We start from the raw sequence: 16,745 nt of genomic DNA, 5'->3' as shown, positions 1-16,745 counted from the left end.
TTCTATGGGGCTTCCGGCACTTTCTAGGAAAGGCAGTTAAAATAGAAGCTAAGGTCTGAAATTTCTCCCAAAGGCCTTCTTAACCCTTGAGTCTCTAGGATGAGCACCTACCGCCGCCCCAGCTCTGTTTTTGATTCGGCGTGATGCCTCCAACTTGCCACCAGAGTGCCCAGTGATGAAGGGTCACAGACCAGCAGATGCAGCCTGGGCTCCCAGCCCTGCGGGTGGCCTACAATGGGGCAGGAGCAGTGTGAGTTGTGTCCCTGAGGAGCCACTGATGACATAGACAGGCTCAGGCCTAGACACTTTCCTGTCAGGGACCTTTCATTCCCTTGTTCACTACAGCCTCAGTCTCTCCTCTCCGCCCCCGTGCTGTAGGCAAATCCTGCCACCACTGGCCTGTGCGTGGATGCTGGCCTCCCTTCCACTCCTCTGCGGGCCGTTCTCCACACAGAATCCACAAAGAAGCCAGAGATCCCCAGAAAACCCAGCCACAACACCCTCCAGGAGCTCCAGGGATTCCTTGAAGACACTATTCCTCCTACCCTGCAGGCCTGCTGCCCTGCCACCGCCTCTCCTGGTCCCTGGCCTTGGAGCCGCCCCCACATCTCCAGGGCTCACTCCTTACGGATGAGGTTCTGCCCAACAGACATGCTCTTCCCTTGGGTTTCCTCGTGTCTGGATTGTCCTTGTCATTCAGTGCTCAGCTCAAATGCCAGCTCCTTGGAGAGGCCATCCCTCACCACCTTCCCAGAAAACCCTGGTCGGTCGCAGACCTCACCGGTCATCATCAGAGCCTTTATCCCAGGTTTAAGCTCTTTGGTTTACGTTGCCTTGTTTCTGTCACTATGCACACTCCACGAAGGAAAGGCAGGGACGGCCTCCTCCCCACCACACTCTTCCCTAGAGTGGGCAGTGGCACACAGCCCAGCTGAGGTGCCAGGATCCCACTACCCAGTATGGGCTAAGTCCAACAGATGCCGAGACCAGCAGCCCCACTCCCACAGCCTCTTCTGGGCCGAGACAGATGCCCAGCACAGAAGCATGCTGTTGTCCAACATAGGGAGAAGCTACCTTCCCCCACCCTGCAGGGAGACTGTGCCTGAGGGCCCCTCAGGAGCCCCCCAGATGGACCACCAAGAGGTGGGCAGAATTTCCTCATGGCACAGATGCCAGCTCTGTGGCACCCAGTAGGCACAGGACTGAAACCTTCCTCCCTGATAACTGGAACACAAAAAAAGATGGGCCTAAGGTCAGTGGCAGACAAGCAGTTGGGCTGGTGCTTCCTGTGGCTACCCTCTTTCCTGGCAGATGCTCTGCCTGGCGCCACCTCACACCTGCTTCTGGGGTTCCAGAAATACCAAGTGCCTACTGACTGGGCAGGGACCAGCCCCAATGCACGGCAGTACAGAGCACTGCCCCTGGGGGCTTGCATGGCCTTGGGACTGTCAGTGCCCCTGTCTGCAGCTGGGGGAACTGGGAATGACTGGGTCTCAGTGCAGTTAGGGGAACTGCCCAAGGTGACACCCCCTGTGAGGACCAGAGTCTGGACTCAGGCTAGTCCAAGAGAGGCGGAACGCCAGCCATGAACGCAGGGCTGGCACTGGGCCCCCACTACAGACTGCCTGGGTGTGCCAGCTTGCCTATGGCCCTGCACTATGGTGACAGGGCTCTACCTCTCAGCTAAGGGTCTCCTGGGAGCCCTCATAGGGGTGGTGTCCAGTGCCACCCTTTTAAGGCCCGTTAGTGGGCAGCCAGCAGGACCTACTGGATGCCTTTCCCTCTGCAGGCCGGTGTGAGCCTCTGGCCTTTTGGGACCATGTGCAGTTGCAGCTAGAGACATTGCCATGACCCTACACTGTTGTTTATGTCTCCTTAGAATTAAGCAACAAAGTGTGGTGCACTGTTCTCAGGGAGAAAAGCATGGCCTGTCAAATGTAATAGTAACAAAAATAACTGACAGTGCCCAAGGGCCTTCGTGGTCCAGCTGGCTGAGAGGCACTGGTCACATATCTGTTCTTTTCATCTCCACACCAACACAGTAATATCAGAACCATTATGACTCCTTTTTACATATGAGGAAACTGAGGAACAGAGATGAGAATAACCCACCTAAGACACAGAGCAAGCATGTAAGCAGTAGAGTTGAGCACAGGCAGTTTGACTCAAAGCCTTTAACCAAGTGCCCACTGAGCCTGTACCAAGATGGCAATGTTCAGATGAGGGACAGGGCCTTTGGCTGAAAAATATCTGCCTTCCGGTACCTACCAATGAGTATATCATGGTAAAGAGTCACACAGATGAGGGCCTCTTTAAAACTTTCCTTCAGCTGCGTGATTGCGACCAGTTTGTGCCAGGCTTAGTGCCAGACCTGCGTTTCAAAGCCCTGGAGCACTGTGGGAGGAAAAGCAGAGCCCACGTGCTCAGGGAGAGGACCCGGCACTGGCAGGAAGGGAGGCCCTGGTGGCGCAGGCTGCATGGCTGCCTGCACAAGGACAGTGGGCAGTCAGCAGTCTGCTGCTCCGGTAGAGCCCCAGGTCCAGAGCCAGCCTGGCGCTGCAGGGTGCCGCTGCTGCATCCAGGGGGCAGCAGGAGGCCAGATGGGCCCTGCTGCTGGGAGCATCCCTGTGGGTATCCAGCTGCAAGGCAGGCGAAGGGGCTTATGAGGCCCAGGGAGTCTGCTAATTGACAGTGGGTGTGGCACAGGCCAGCAGCCCCAGTACAAGACTCTGGCTGAGACCTGAAGGCTTCACTTTGGAAGAGGGGCTGGCAGCACAGGGCATTGCCCCTCTGGCCAAGCAGGGACTGGAAAAGGTGGCATCCCTGTGCCTTTCTCTATGGTAGAGGGGCTGCAACGTCAGCAGATACCCAGGATGGGTGTGATGGAATGATCTGATCCTGCAGGGGCAAAGGGCAACAAATCCTCAAGCCACCAGCCTCTTGGAGAGCCTGTGGAGGGGGCACCAGCTATGCCCCCCTCAAAAGCTCCCCCTCCACCACCAAAAAGTCACTTTAAAAGAAATGTGTCTTTATGGCCCCAAGGCTCCCAAAGCAGGGTGGGGTGGCTCCGGGGCCAGGCATGGCTGCCACTCCTCGAGAATTCCATACACGCCTGCCTCCACCTCAGCACTTGAGACCTGCAGAAATGGGAGGGGGACCTTGCTAGGCTGCCTGTAGAGCTATTTTAAAGGCAACTGATGCAGCCACCATTCCAGGCCCCCTGGAGTCCAGAAACAACTCAAAACTTGTATTTTAAAGTCATTTCTTTAAACCTGATTCCTTTCGATTGTATTTTACAAATGCCAGTTTTTAATAACCAATTCTTACTGTGTCCATTCCAAGCAGACTTCACTTCCCACAGCTTCCAAAGCTATCTTCGGCATATTCAGACTTTGGGGGATGATTTCTCTTGGTTTAGATGATCAGCTGTGACCCATTTTTAAAAACAAAGAATGAGGACCTCTGCATGCTGGGTCAGTGTGGCTGTGTCTCTATTTGCAGAAGCTGGCACACCTGCTGCAGGGCGTGACCTGAAGCTCGTGGGCTGGCAGGCTATGTGTGTCTTTGGTCCACACAAATGTCCCTGGTCCGTACAACCCTTCCCAGAGCCTGGCCTTGGAGGAAGATCTTCCTGACTTATTGCCATTTCTCCCATGTGACAGTGCTCCTGGCCCCCCAATACCCCCTCCTTCCCCACATTGGCTGGTTCAGCTTTTCCACACAGGGCTCTGTGCAACAGCAGCATCCCATCCAAGAGTGACAGGTATTACTCTGAAGGGAAGTCTGTGGCCAGATATGAGTTCAAAAGCTTATTTTCTGCCGGACTCTGCAGAGACACTCTGTGCAGGTGACATCAGGAGGGACCCAGGCCGTATACACTCCCAAGTGTATTTGACCAAAGAAGACTGTTTTTCACAGAAATATTAACCCTCAGGATTCCCCATGGTGTATTTTGGAGACTGCTATACAGAAGGACAAAGTGAGCATGTTTCCACTCGCAGTCCTCCCCTCAGCACAGTGCCTCTGGCCCCAGGCTGTCTGGCTCCCCAGGCTGCAGGGTTGCTGGCTCAGGGACCCCCAGCTTCCCACTGCTTGGGGGAATGATGGCTCTGCTTGATTTCCATCTGTGCTGGGCACACAATAGCCAGTGGGAACACCTAGAACCAGCCAGGCCCAGCAGAAGAAGGTTGTTTCCAACACCTTTTAACAAAGCAGAAAACAAGGTCGGGAATGCAAGGAGGCAGGAGACCCCCAGTGCAATATGAGATTTGATTTGGTTGATGTGAGCAGCAGTGGAGAAGCAATGTGGGGGGAGCACCCATCTGTTTTATATTTAGTTATTAATTTTTTATCCCCACCCAAGGACATGCTTATTGATTTTAGAGAGGAAGGGAAGGAGAGAAACATCGATGGTTGCCTCTTATACACACCCCAACTGGGGACCAAACCTGCAACCTAGGTATGTGCCTCACCATCAATGAAACCCACAACCTTTCAGTTTGCAGGACAATGCCAAGCCCACCAAACCCCACTGGCCAGGGGAAGGAGCACCCCTCTTTGCAGGGCCCTCTTGCCCTCAGAGCAGCCTTGAGACCCTCAGCCAGTCTCACGCTCCCCACCCAGCCTGCCAGCATCCGGGCAGGTTGTGCTTGAGGGTAACTGAGAGAGCACCATTGTGAGAGCTGATGTTCCAAGTGCGTCACCCCTGGGGGGGGGGCTGTCTACCTTCTCCCTGCAGGAAACATGCTCCCAACTAGGACTGCAGTCTGTGCCCTGGTGGACCCTTTCCCCAGGACACTCACCACTGCTCAGGGCAAGGAGGGCTGTCAACGGAAGCTATGCTGTGAGAAAAGTGCGCACCCACAAAGGCCAGCTCTCCCCTGGGTGCCTGGCAGCCGCCGCTCTGTGCTGCCTCCACCAGTGAGGGGACTCTCAGGTGTGTCTTCCTCTTCTGCACGCTGACATGTGCTCAGCGGGTCACAGGACACACTTGCTCACATGACCTTTCACTCCCCAGCTTTTTGTGGACAAAGACACAGTTGTCAATGCTGTTGGGTCATCACATGACATCCACCTCCTGAAGATTGACAATCGAGAAGATGAGCTGGTGACCAGGGTCAACTCCTGGTGTACACATTTAGTGGACAAGGTGAGTAAATGTCCCTGGTCCAGCAGGCTGCACCAGCTCCTCGAGCTGTCAGCCAGGGGAAAATGGGAAATCTTCCTTAGAGAGTACATACTTTTGCAATAAGAAATGAAGAAAGAGGTAAGGTTAAGAATTGTAGAATTCTACACTGAAGACTTTGTGTTACCCATTCAGACTTGAAAACCCATTGCTTCATCATTTTTCTCTTACCTCAAATCTATAGATAGATAGGGCAAAATATGAGAACTACTTTTCTTCCCCCCAAACCGGACTTGGTGAAAGATACTAACCAATTATCTGACTCAGTGATACTGGGCTTTGGTTCACCCCTCAGATTCACAAGGATGAGATCATGCGGAACCGCAGGCGAGTGAAGGAAATCAGCCAGTACATTGACCACATGCAGAACGAACTGGACAACCTTGAATGCAGTGACATCATAGATTAGGGGTGTGTCAGCACAGAAGGCTCCTGTTGAAAACAGCACTTGGCCCTGACCAGGGGAGTGCCCACTTCACTGACTGCCTCAGTAGGGAGTTACTGAGGATTTCTCAACCCACACCCTCATAAAGTCATTTCTCCACCACCCCTGGGAAAATTTCCAAAGGTAGAGAAAAATAAAGGAGTTATGTTACCTTTTCTCCATTCTCTGAAGATGTCATCAGAATGTCAGTCATACATGAGCAGGAGAAAGAGGCCAAGACAGGCACTCCACCAGTCTGCTGCAGCAACTCCCTGGGGCTGTCAGCCAGCTGCACACTCAGCAGTGGCCTCCGGCCAGTGGGGTGCAATCCCCTCTGCCATGCCCAGGGCAGGCTGCTGGGCCCTGCTCTCCTCGGGGAGGCTGCGGCTCCCTGTGTGTCTAAGCATGGCCGCCAGGACCCAAGGGCCCTCCGGAAGGTCATCACACAGGCTGGGGACCCCATATTCCCCCTGCATCCTGAATCTCTGTGCAGTGAGGGTGTGACAGCACCTTCTCTGAGCACAGTTAAGGGGCCAGGGAACATGTAAGGCAAGTGTGGGGAAGCACCTGGGCTGTGGCCAGTGCCACTTGAATGGGAGGGATGCCATTTTGTCACTCAGCATGCAAGGACAGGCAGTTCAGAAAGCCTTTGCCACCTGAAACCAGACTCTCCAGTTTCCTTCTCCATGGGGTCTGGCACTACACCATTGTGCCTGCCCAAGTTTGGAGGACACCTGGGCTCCCTAGGCGGGTTACATGCACCTGTCAGGTTGCCTTGCCCACGTCTGCCAGGGCTTTGAACCCAGAAATATGTTTTTTCTATTTCGAGAATAAGTTTTCTTTTTTCTAAAACAGTAGGAACAAGTGAAAACAACTGGCTTAGCCAAAAGGACTTACTTTCAAATGATCATTTGCTTAGCCCTGGCTGGGTGGCTCAGCTGGTTGGAGCCTTATCCCATATACCAAAAGGTCACAGGTTCCATCCCCGGTCAGTGCACTTGCCTGGGCTACAGATTCGATCCCTAGCTGGGTGGTGTACTAGAGGCATCTGACCAATATTTCTCACATCTCTCTCTCTCTCTCTCTCTCTCTCTCTCTAAAATTAATAAACATATCCTTGGCTAAATATTTTTTAAAAGATTAAGAAGCAGGGGAAAAAAGCCCTTGGGCTGAGGGTCAAGGCCACACAGGCATGACCTGATGACTGGCACAGTGTGAGGCTCCCAGCCTCAGGCCGCAGGTCCCAGGGGGCTGTGGGGGGAAGCTGTGGCCCTCAGTGAGGCACCGCTGTAATGAAAGAAATGAAGATGTGTGGAGGCGCAACTGAAAATAGGGATCAACACCTTTCCTGGGTAGAGAAGTATTTATTAAAATCAGGAGAAGTCATTTGTATAACCTGTCCCCACCTTGTGCTGGCTGGGGCAGGGGCACCCAGGCTGCACTCAAGCTGACCTCCAGCCACATTGTCTCAGGCCTCTCAGGGCGGTGTCAGGTGGGCCCTGCCACGGTACCCCTGGGCTGAGGGAGCCTCCATCCTGTGGGCATGCAGCATGCACCCTGGGCCTCAGTCCTGCAGGAGCTTGTGCCTGATCGTGGTGCTCTCGGAGCAGAGGTGGACAAAGAGGGCGCCAGCGGCCGTGCGCGCCCGCAGCTCCTGGAGCTCATAGTCGTGGGCCCATTCCACATTGCCCCACTTTTGGATCTGAGGGGAGGACAAGTAATGGTGTTGAGGGAGTAGCTCAGTGCCCTGCTGCCTGCCAGCCAGTCACATACCATCCTATGGCGGGACAGAGGGCCATAGGCTCCAATCCTACTGAAACACATAACATGCACAGTAGGAAAGTGGCAGGTGAGAACACACAGGTGGCCAGAGCAGGCACCTGTGTCCTATGGGTGTGGATGGTCTAAGGAGTACAGTCCAGGCCTGGCCAGTGGTTCCCACTATGGACAGGCCAGACACAAAAACCACCTGTGTGCCCCCAACCCGGCTGAATGCTGCCCTTTCACATTTCTTCCCACAAAGAGGTGGGTATGGTTAGCCTATAAAGTGTCATCCTTCGATGAGCTGCCCCACTAGGCTGGGCTGCACGTGGCCCCCCGTCGATGGGACGAAACCAATGAAATCAACCCAGGCTCCGTGGTCACTTAGTTTCTGACTCCCGGGGAGCTGCACCACTGTGAAGGCTGCTCTACTCTGTGCTCAGGGCAGGGAGGCAGGCTCTCTGCCCAGACTCTAAGAACTACTCTGGAGAGAGCCCAGACACACAGTGCGGCCGTCCAGATGTCAGTCCAGATGTCCCTCCAGACTCCAGGCCAAGCCCGCCTCTTCTCCCTGGTCATCCGGGAACTCGGAACCTGCCATGCCACAGAAGCTGTCGGCATTGCTCTGTGGCCTCATCTTGATCGGGACAATTGTACTACGCCATCTGAAGAGAACTCACGTATGTAATCCAGGTTACTACCCATTTTGCATCAGATCAAATCAGGTTCAAAAGACAAAGGCCTGGTTCAGGTTCCAGAGTCAAAAGCAGGGCACAGACCTGAAACCAGGTTTCCTGGCTCTGGACCTCTCCAAACTCCTACAGTGTCTATTCCCCAGGCCACCCTCTCCCACCAAACTGTCTCTAACATCCAGGGAAGAGCTAGCCTCTTTTGTGATCCAGAAAGTTTTCTGAGCAGATGACTTGACAGCCGTGGGCAATACTGTCATTATAGGAGGGTTTCATGTGCTAGGAGCCAATCTGTAACAGCAATCAACCTTATGAGGTAGGAGAAATAACAAAGACCGCAAAGATGCTATAATTCTCAGATTAAAAATACGAATGACAGTGTAGCAAAGCCTTATTAATCCTGAGGCCCCTGAACCAGAATGTGCACACAAAAAGCAGCTCCCTTTGGCTCCCTGCCAATCAGAGACCCGCTGTGTCAGTGTCAGGGCGGGAGGCTCCGTCTCCCAAGAACACAGGTGTGGCTCCCAGTCATTGTAACAGGCCTGTCTGGCAGATGTGCCAGTCCCACATGATCTCGATTTGCTCATGAACCTGCACTGTGGGGTGAAGACCTTGACCTTCAAAACACTGGCTCCAGCATTTTCTGGGGTATAACCTATGCCTTGGTTTCCTCCTGTGTAAAATAGGGGTAGCAACAGCTTCCACTTGACCAGGTTGTTTAGAAGAGGAAGTGAGATGGTAAGGGGAGACCTGACTGAGCATAATGCTGGAACACAGGGGTAGTCCTTACTGTTACTCTTTTTTATTGCTGTTTTTTGCGGTTTCTGTTACGTACAGAAAATAAAACCAGGTGGGTTAGCCAAACCACACCCCCAGTCAGTATGAATCTGGGAGGGGATGCAGTGTATGGATGATGTGTTACAGTTATACATCTGAAACTGTAGAATTTTGTTAAACAGTATCACACCAATAAATTCAAATTAAGTTTAAATTAAAAAGGAAAAATAAGTAAATGAATGAAGCTGGGAGGGGCAGGGAAAGGGGGCCAGCCTCACCTGGTACTCCTCCTCCAGGCGGGACAGCAACACGGCCTGCTCCACGGTCAGGCGCAGGTCAATCAGGCCCAGGGTCAGCACCACAGACTTGAGTTGTGTCACTACAAACTCAATCCCTGCAGGGACACAAGCCAAATCAGGACCCAGGGACCATCCATGCCAAACAAGGGCAGTTGCTGGACCTCCTCCTTGTGGTACAAAGGTACAAGGTTGGGGACACATGTCACAGAGCCTATGGCTTTTTGGCCAGCTCCGGATCCCTTCTTCATTCTCCAAGAGCATCTGGGTTTCCTTGGGGGAGAGCCCTCCTCAGCTCTTGCCTGCGGTGAGCACATGGCCAGAACCTGGCCCAGCAAACATTCCACCCCTGCCCAGTGACTGGTTCATGGATAGGCAAGGGACCTGGGTCAGTGAGACTTGAACTCCTGAAGAGAGCCAACTTTCTCCTGGAAGGGTAAGCGTGCTGTCCCCTCAGACAACCAAAGTTAGCACCAGAGCCACCCCAGAGCACTCCTGTCACTCTGGGCTTTGGACACCCAAGCCTATCCATCCCATTCCTAGGCCCATAGGAAGTGACAAGCATACCTTGTAAGGCCCACATGTTGTAAGATGCCAGGTGGCTGACCAGCACCTCCCGAGTCCTGTCTGGGATGCTTGGCCCCATTATGCTGGTGGAAGAGGCAATCTCCACGCCATACCTGAAAAGAAGAGGCTTTGGTGTGCTGTGTACCTCGGCTTCTGCCCAGAGGCAAAAAGCCCTACACTGAGAAGCAGGTGTGCACCCCTTTGTGGCACGTGGCCAAAAGGTCAGTCCTGGGGATTCAGGGAGCAACTGCCACTGGGACCTTCTGACCTAATAATTTCTGTCATGAGCAAAGCCAGAGGATCAAGAAATTGCCCTAAATGAAGGCCCAAGTTATGCAAGCATGGTACATTAGGCTACCTGAAATTCTATTTGCCTGGACTCTCCATCAAACTCATAGGCTACCTGCTCTTTAAACTTATTTTTATAAGATTTTTACATTTTATTTTTAGAGAAAGGAGAAGAGAGGGTGAGAAACATCAATGTGTGGTTGCCCCTCATGTGCCCCATATGGGAACCTAGCCCTCAACCCAGGCACGTGCCCTGACTGGGAATCGAACCCACAACCCTGTGGTTCACGGGCAAGCACTCAATCCACTGAGCAACACCAGCCAAGGCTGATTTTTAAACTTTTAAAGAAAAATTTTCACATTGATGTCATACAAGATTTCTTTTAATATTGTTTTCCTTATAATATTTGTGTATGTCTTACATCATTTGATCACATTTTCAAATGTTTATTAAAGCCTCTACTACATACAAGGCATTGTTTTTGGTCTGGGACATGAGCTGGCCTTTTTGTTTTTTAAATATTTTATTGATTATGATATTACAGTTGTCCCATTTTTTCTCCCCTTTATTCCCCTCCACGCTGCACCCCACCTACCCTCCAGCATTCCCCACCCCCTTTAGTTCATGTGTATGAGTCATACATATAAATTCTTTGACTTCTCCATTCCTTACTCTTAATCTCCTCCTGTCTATTTTATACATACCATTTATGCTTCTTATTCCCTGTACCTATTCCCCATTCTCCCCTTCCTGCTGATAACCCTCAATGTGATGTCCATTTCTGTGATTCCTTTCCTGTTCTACTGTTTGCTTAGTTTTAGTTTTTGTTGTTTGGTTCAGTTGTTGACGGTTCTTGTTTGTTGTCATTTTACTGTTCATATTTTTCATCTTTTCTTAGACAAGCCCCTTTAACATTTCACATAAGAGCTTGGTAATGATGAATTCATTTAACTTGACCTTATCTGGGAAGCACTTTAACTGTCCTTCCATTCTAAATGATAGCTTTGCTGGATAGAGTAATCTTAGATGTAGGCCCTTGCCTTTGATGACTTGGAATACTTCTTTCCAGCCCTTTCTGGCCTACAAGGTTTCTTTTGAGAAATCAGCTGATAGTCTTATGGAAATTCCTTTGTAGGTAACTGTCTCCTTTTCTCTTGCTGGTTTTAAGATCCTCCCCTTATCTTTAATCCTGGGCAAAGTAATTATGATGTGCATTGGTGTGTGCTTCCCTGCGTCCAACTTCTTTGGGGCTCTCTGAGCTTCCTGGACTTCCTGGAAGTCTATTTCCTTTGTCACACTGGGGAATTTCTCCTTCATTATTTGTTCAAATAAAATTTCAGTTTCTTGTTCTTCCTCTTCTTCTCTTTCTGGCACTCCTATGATTTGGATGTTGGAACATTTAAAGTTGTCCTGGAGATTTCTAAGCCTCTCATTATTTTTTTTTTAAATTCTTGTTTCTTCATTCTGTTCTGGTTGAATGTTTATTTCTTCCTTCTGATCCAAATCATTGATTTGAGTCCTGATTTTCTTCCCTTCACTGTTGGTTCCTTGTATATTTTGCTTTATTTCACTTTGCATAGCCTTCACTTCCTCCTTGATTTTGCGTCATACACAATAATTTCTGTGAGCATCTTGATCACCAGGGCTTTGAACTCTGCATCTGATAGGTTGGCTATCTCTTCTCTGCTTACTTCTACTTTTGGAGCTTTGATCTGTTCTTTCATTTGAGACATATTTTTTTGTCTCGAAGCTCTTACTTAACAAGAGAATGTAACACATTCTCAGGGCAGAGCTTTAGGTATTCTCCAGAGCAGGGCAACTTATGTTGCTGTGGCGCTGTGCTGTGTGTGGGGGAGGGGTCCAAGAGGGAAAAACACTGCCTAGTGGGCTCTCCCCCAGCTTTCAGTCACTTCCTCCACCATCCACAAGCAAATTGGGCCCTTCTGGTGCTGATTCCTGGGTGGGTGGGTTTGTGTCTATTCTAGGAACCTGTGTGTCTCTCCAACAAACTCTCCTGTGGGGCTGGGAGTTTCTCCCGCTACTGCAACCCCCGCAGCCAGAGGTTTTGAGGCTTTATTTCCCCATGCTGTAACCCTGGGCTGCATGGTCTGTCTAGTTCCCTAGTTCTTCCTCCCAGTTTATCTGTACACAAATGTGGGACTTCCCAGTCCACCAGAAGTCACCTCACCCACCCAGCCCTCCAGCCACTGCCTTGCCTCCCCATCCCAGCTGCCCACCTCCACCCCTCCTACCAGCCTGGATGAATGTTTCTTCTTTAACTCCTTGGTTGTCAGACTTCCATACAGTTCAATTTTCTGGCAGTTCTGGTTGTTTTTTGTTATTAAATTTGTTGTCATCCTTCTTTTGGTTGTGCAAGGAGGCAAAGTGTATCTACCTACCAGAATGATATATTTTCAAGAACAACCATAACTGCATAAAATACAAGAAAAACATATGGAGTAAGTAAATGTGGTTTTTAAAATTTTCTATTTTTGCTTAATTTTTTAATTTTCAAATTACAGTTGATGTACAATATTAATTTCAGGTGACCAACCCACATTACACATTACACATTCATGTAGGTTATGAAGTGATCATCCCAATAAATCTAGTACCCATCTGGTACCACACAATTACTACAATACTATTGACTATATTCACTATACTGTACTTTACATCCCCACAACTATTGGTAACTACCATTTAAATCCCTTCCCTTTTTTCACCCTGCCTTCCAATCTCCCTTCCCAATGGCAACCATCAACATTTTCTCTATAAGTCTGTTTGTTTTGTTTGTTGTTGCTCTTTAAATTCCACATAAAGTGAAATCACATGGTATTTGTCTTTCTGACTTATTTCACTCAGCACCCTCTAGATCCAACCATGCTGTTGCAAATGGTAAGATTTCATTCTTTTTTACTGTTGATTTAATATTTCACTGTGTATACATACCACAGGTATGTCTATTGATGGGCACTTAGGTTGCTTCCATATCTTGGCTATCCTAAATAATTCTGCAGTGAACATAGGGATGCATATCTTTGGGTTTCTTTAAATAATTACCCAAAGTGGAATCACTGGGTCCTTTTATATCTCTTTTTAAAAATATANTATTTCACTGTGTATACATACCACAGGTATGTCTATTGATGGGCACTTAGGTTGCTTCCATATCTTGGCTATCCTAAATAATTCTGCAGTGAACATAGGGATGCATATCTTTGGGTTTCTTTAAATAATTACCCAAAGTGGAATCACTGGGTCCTTTTATATCTTTTTAAAAATATATATTATTTTATTGATTATACCATTACAGTTGTTCTATTCCCCCCTTCATTACCCTCCACCCTGCACACCCCCTCCCCCACCATTTCCCCCTTTAGTTTATGACCATGTGTCTCAAGTTCTTTAGATTCTATATTCCCCATACTATTCTTGCCCCCCCATCTATTTTCTACCTACTATGTTATTTTCTGTACCTTCTTCCCCCTTCTCCTCCTCCCACTCCCCTGTTGCTAACCCTCCATGTGTTCTTCATTTCTATGGTTCCACTCCTGACCTAGCTGTCCTCTTGGTTTCCTTTTGTTTTAGGTGTGGTTGTTAATAACTGTGAGTTTGCTGTCCTTTCACTGTTAATATTTTTCATCTTCTTTTTCTTAGATAAGCCCCTTTAACATTTCATGTAATAAGGGCTTGGTGATGATGAACTCCTTGAATTTGACCTTATCTGAGAAGCACTTTATCTGCCCTTCCATTCTAAATGAAAACTTTGCTGGATAGAGCAATCTTGGCTGTAGGTCTTTGGATTTCATGACTTGGAATACTTCTTTCCAGCCTCTTCTTGCCTGGAAGGTCTCTTCTGAGAAATCAGCTGACAGTCTGATGGGTACTCCTTTGTAGGTGACTGTCCCCTTATCTCTTGCTGCTTCTAGGATTCTCTCCTTCATTTTAATCTTGGCTAATGTAATTATGATGTGCCTTGGTGTGTTCCTTCTTGGATCCAACTTTTTTGGGACTCTCTGAGCTTCCTGGATTTCCTGGAAGTCTATTTCCTTTGCCAGATGGGGAAAGTTCTCCTTTATTATTTGTTCAAATAAGTTTTCCACTCGTGGCTGTTTCTTTTCTTCTTCCGGTACCCCTATAATTCGGATGTTGGAACATTTAAAGATGTCCTGGAGGTTCCTAAGCCTCTCCTCATTTTTTTGAATTCTTGTTTCTTCATTCTTTTCTGGTTGGATGTTTCTTTCTTCCTCTGGTCCACTCCCTTGACTTGGGTCCCAGTTTCCTTTCCATCACTATTGGTGGTTTCTTGTGCATTTCCCTTCACTTCAATCAGTTTAGCCTTCATATGTTCCTCTAATTTGTGACTATAATCAACCAGTTCTGTGAGCATCCTGATCACCAGTGTTTTGAACTGTGCATCTGAGAGGCTGGCTATTTCTTGGTCAGAGTTATCGGCTCTGGGGCTTTGAGTTCTTCTTGAGCCATCTTTTGGACTGTTTGTGCCTGTTATGTATGAGGAGTGGAGCCATAGGTGTTCACCAGGGCTAGGCAACTCAGTCACCAGGTTGTGACGCTATATGTGGGGGCGGGGTCAAAGGAAAGCAATGGCAGTCCCCTCTGCCGCCTCCCATCACGCAGTCCATCTGACTGCGCGTGAATGTGCGACCGTGGTCAGCCCACTGCCTTGCACACTCACTGGGTTCGCCACTGGGGTCTGCTCGGTCCATCTCACTGCTCACTCCTCTGCTGGTTTATCTGTGTACAAATGTGTGGCCACAGTCAGCCTGCCCTGCACCCTCACTGGGTCCGCGCTGCTACCCTGACTGCCTGCATGCCTGGGTCAGGGGATCTTTCCTGCCAGACCCTGCTCTGCTGCTGCTCCGCCCCTCACCGGTCCATTAGAACGGTTCATTGTTGTCAGGCTTCCATATAGTTCAATTTTCTGTTCTTTGGCTGCGTCTTTGTTTACTAAACCTTTGTTGTATTCAAACTTGGTTGTGGGAGAAGGCAGTGTTTCCACCTATGCCTCCATCTTGGTGGAAGTCCTTTTATGTCTCATTATAGCCTTTGTTGTTGTTTTTTTCTTCACAAGCCAGGTATTTTATTTTTAAGTATATTTTATTGATTACGCTATTATACTTGTGCCAATTTTCTTCCCTTTGCCCCCCCTCTGCCCAGCACTCCATTTCCCTCTAGCAATCCCTCCCTCAGTTCATGTCCATGGATCATGCATGTAAATTCTTTGGCTTCTCCATTTCCAATAATATTCTTAACCTTCCCCTACCTTAATTGTATCTACCAATTATGCTTCTTAATTCTTGCACCTTTTGCCGCATTCCCCCCTTCTCCCTTTCCACTTAACTCTCTGTGTGATCTTCATTTCTGTGATTCTGTTCCTGTTTTAATTGTTTGCTTAGTTTTTTGGTTTTTTTTAGAATCAGTTGATAGTTGTGTATTTTTGCCATTTTAATGTTCATAGTTTTTATCTTTTTTTAGATAAGTCCCTTTAACACTTCATGTAATAATGGCTTGGTGATGATGAACTCCCTTAGCTTCATTTTGTCTGGGAGGCATATTATCTGTCCTCCCATTCTAAATGATAGCTTTGCTGGATAGAGTAATCTAGGTTGCAGGTCCCTGCTTTTCATTACTTTGAATACTCCTTGCGAGTCTCTTCTAGCTTGCAAAGTTTCTTGAGAAATTGGCTGACAGTCTTATAAGAACTCCCTTGTAGGTAACTCTCTTCTTTTCTCTTGCTGCGTTTAAGATTCCCTCTTTAACCTTTGGTATTTTTATTATGATGTATTTTATGTGTCTTGGTGTGACTGTGTTTGGGTCCAACTTGTCTGGGACTCTCTGTACTTCTTGGACTTGTATGTCCTTTTCCTTTGCCAAAACAGGGAAATTTNGGTCCCTGCTTTCATTACTTTGAATACTCCTTGCGAGTCTCTTCTAGCTTGCAAAGTTTCTTGAGAAATTGGCTGACAGTCTTATAAGAACTCCCTTGTAGGTAACTCTCTTCTTTTCTCTTGCTGTGTTTAAGATTCCCTCTTTAACCTTTGGTATTTTTATTATGATGTATTTTAATTATGATGTGTCTTGGTGTGACCGTGTTTGGGTCCAACTTGTCTGGGACTCTGTACTTCTTGGACTTGTATGTCCTTTTCCTTTGCCAAAACAGGGAAATTTTCCTTCATTATTTTTTTCAAATAAGGTTTCAATTTCTTTCTCTTCTGTTTCTCCTTCTTGCATGCCTATGATTTGGATGTTGGCACGTTTGGAGATGTCCCAGTCTTCTTATTCTCTAATTTTTTTTTAATTCTTCTTCATTCTATTCTGGTTGACTCTTTATTTATTCCTTATATTTGAAATCATTGAACACTGGTTTCCTTCCCTTTGCTGTAAGTTCCCTGTAAATTTTTTAATGTAGCCTTCATTTCTTCCTTTATGTGTTTGTCATACTCAGTGAGTTCTCTGAACATCCTGATTACGTGTTTTGAACTCTGCATCTGATAGGTTAGCTATCTCTGTTTCACTTAGTTCTTTTTCTGGAGTTTTGATCTGTTCTTTCATTTAGGTCATATTTCTGTCTCCTCAATTTTGCAGCCTCCCTGTGTTTTTCAGTGAATTAGGAAGAGCTGCTTTGACTGTCTTGGTGCTCCTGTTACACTATAAGGGGCAGAGGCTTTTATAGTCACCAGAGTGGGGCAATCAGCTTCATCATTTTGTAGTGCTGTATGCAGGGGAGGGGTTG

General features: G+C 48.3%; 2 protein-coding genes across 6 annotated transcripts in view; one reads left to right on the top strand and one right to left on the bottom strand.

The window, feature by feature from the left end:
- DRC3 (dynein regulatory complex subunit 3) overlaps positions 1 to 5,787 on the top strand; it is a 52,858-nt gene extending 47,071 nt beyond the window's left edge. For all 3 annotated transcript variants that reach the window (XM_037068830.1, XM_037068831.1, XM_037068829.1), the window contains 2 exons: positions 5,018 to 5,149; positions 5,481 to 5,787. In XM_037068830.1, coding sequence (XP_036924725.1) covers positions 5,018 to 5,149; positions 5,481 to 5,594 — 246 coding nt within the window. In that variant the 3' untranslated portion in view covers positions 5,595 to 5,787. The remainder of the gene's footprint in view (positions 1 to 5,017; positions 5,150 to 5,480) is intronic.
- Positions 5,788 to 6,953: 1,166 nt separating this feature from the next.
- The window catches only part of ATPAF2 (ATP synthase mitochondrial F1 complex assembly factor 2), a 29,886-nt gene continuing 20,094 nt past the window's right edge, over positions 6,954 to 16,745 (bottom strand). For all 3 annotated transcript variants that reach the window (XM_037068814.1, XM_037068813.1, XM_037068812.1), the window contains 3 exons: positions 9,700 to 9,812; positions 9,115 to 9,230; positions 6,954 to 7,311 (listed from right to left, as the gene is read on the bottom strand). In XM_037068814.1, coding sequence (XP_036924709.1) covers positions 7,174 to 7,311; positions 9,115 to 9,230; positions 9,700 to 9,812 — 367 coding nt within the window. In that variant the 3' untranslated portion in view covers positions 6,954 to 7,173. The remainder of the gene's footprint in view (positions 7,312 to 9,114; positions 9,231 to 9,699; positions 9,813 to 16,745) is intronic.

This window comes from Sturnira hondurensis, unplaced genomic scaffold (assembly GCF_014824575.4).
Source record: "Sturnira hondurensis isolate 20B ecotype Veracruz unplaced genomic scaffold, ASM1482457v3 Scaffold0018097, whole genome shotgun sequence".
NCBI lineage: Eukaryota > Metazoa > Chordata > Mammalia > Chiroptera > Phyllostomidae > Sturnira > Sturnira hondurensis.
The sequence above is the reverse complement of the archived record's forward strand: the minus strand, read 5'-3'. Positions and strand labels throughout refer to the sequence as shown.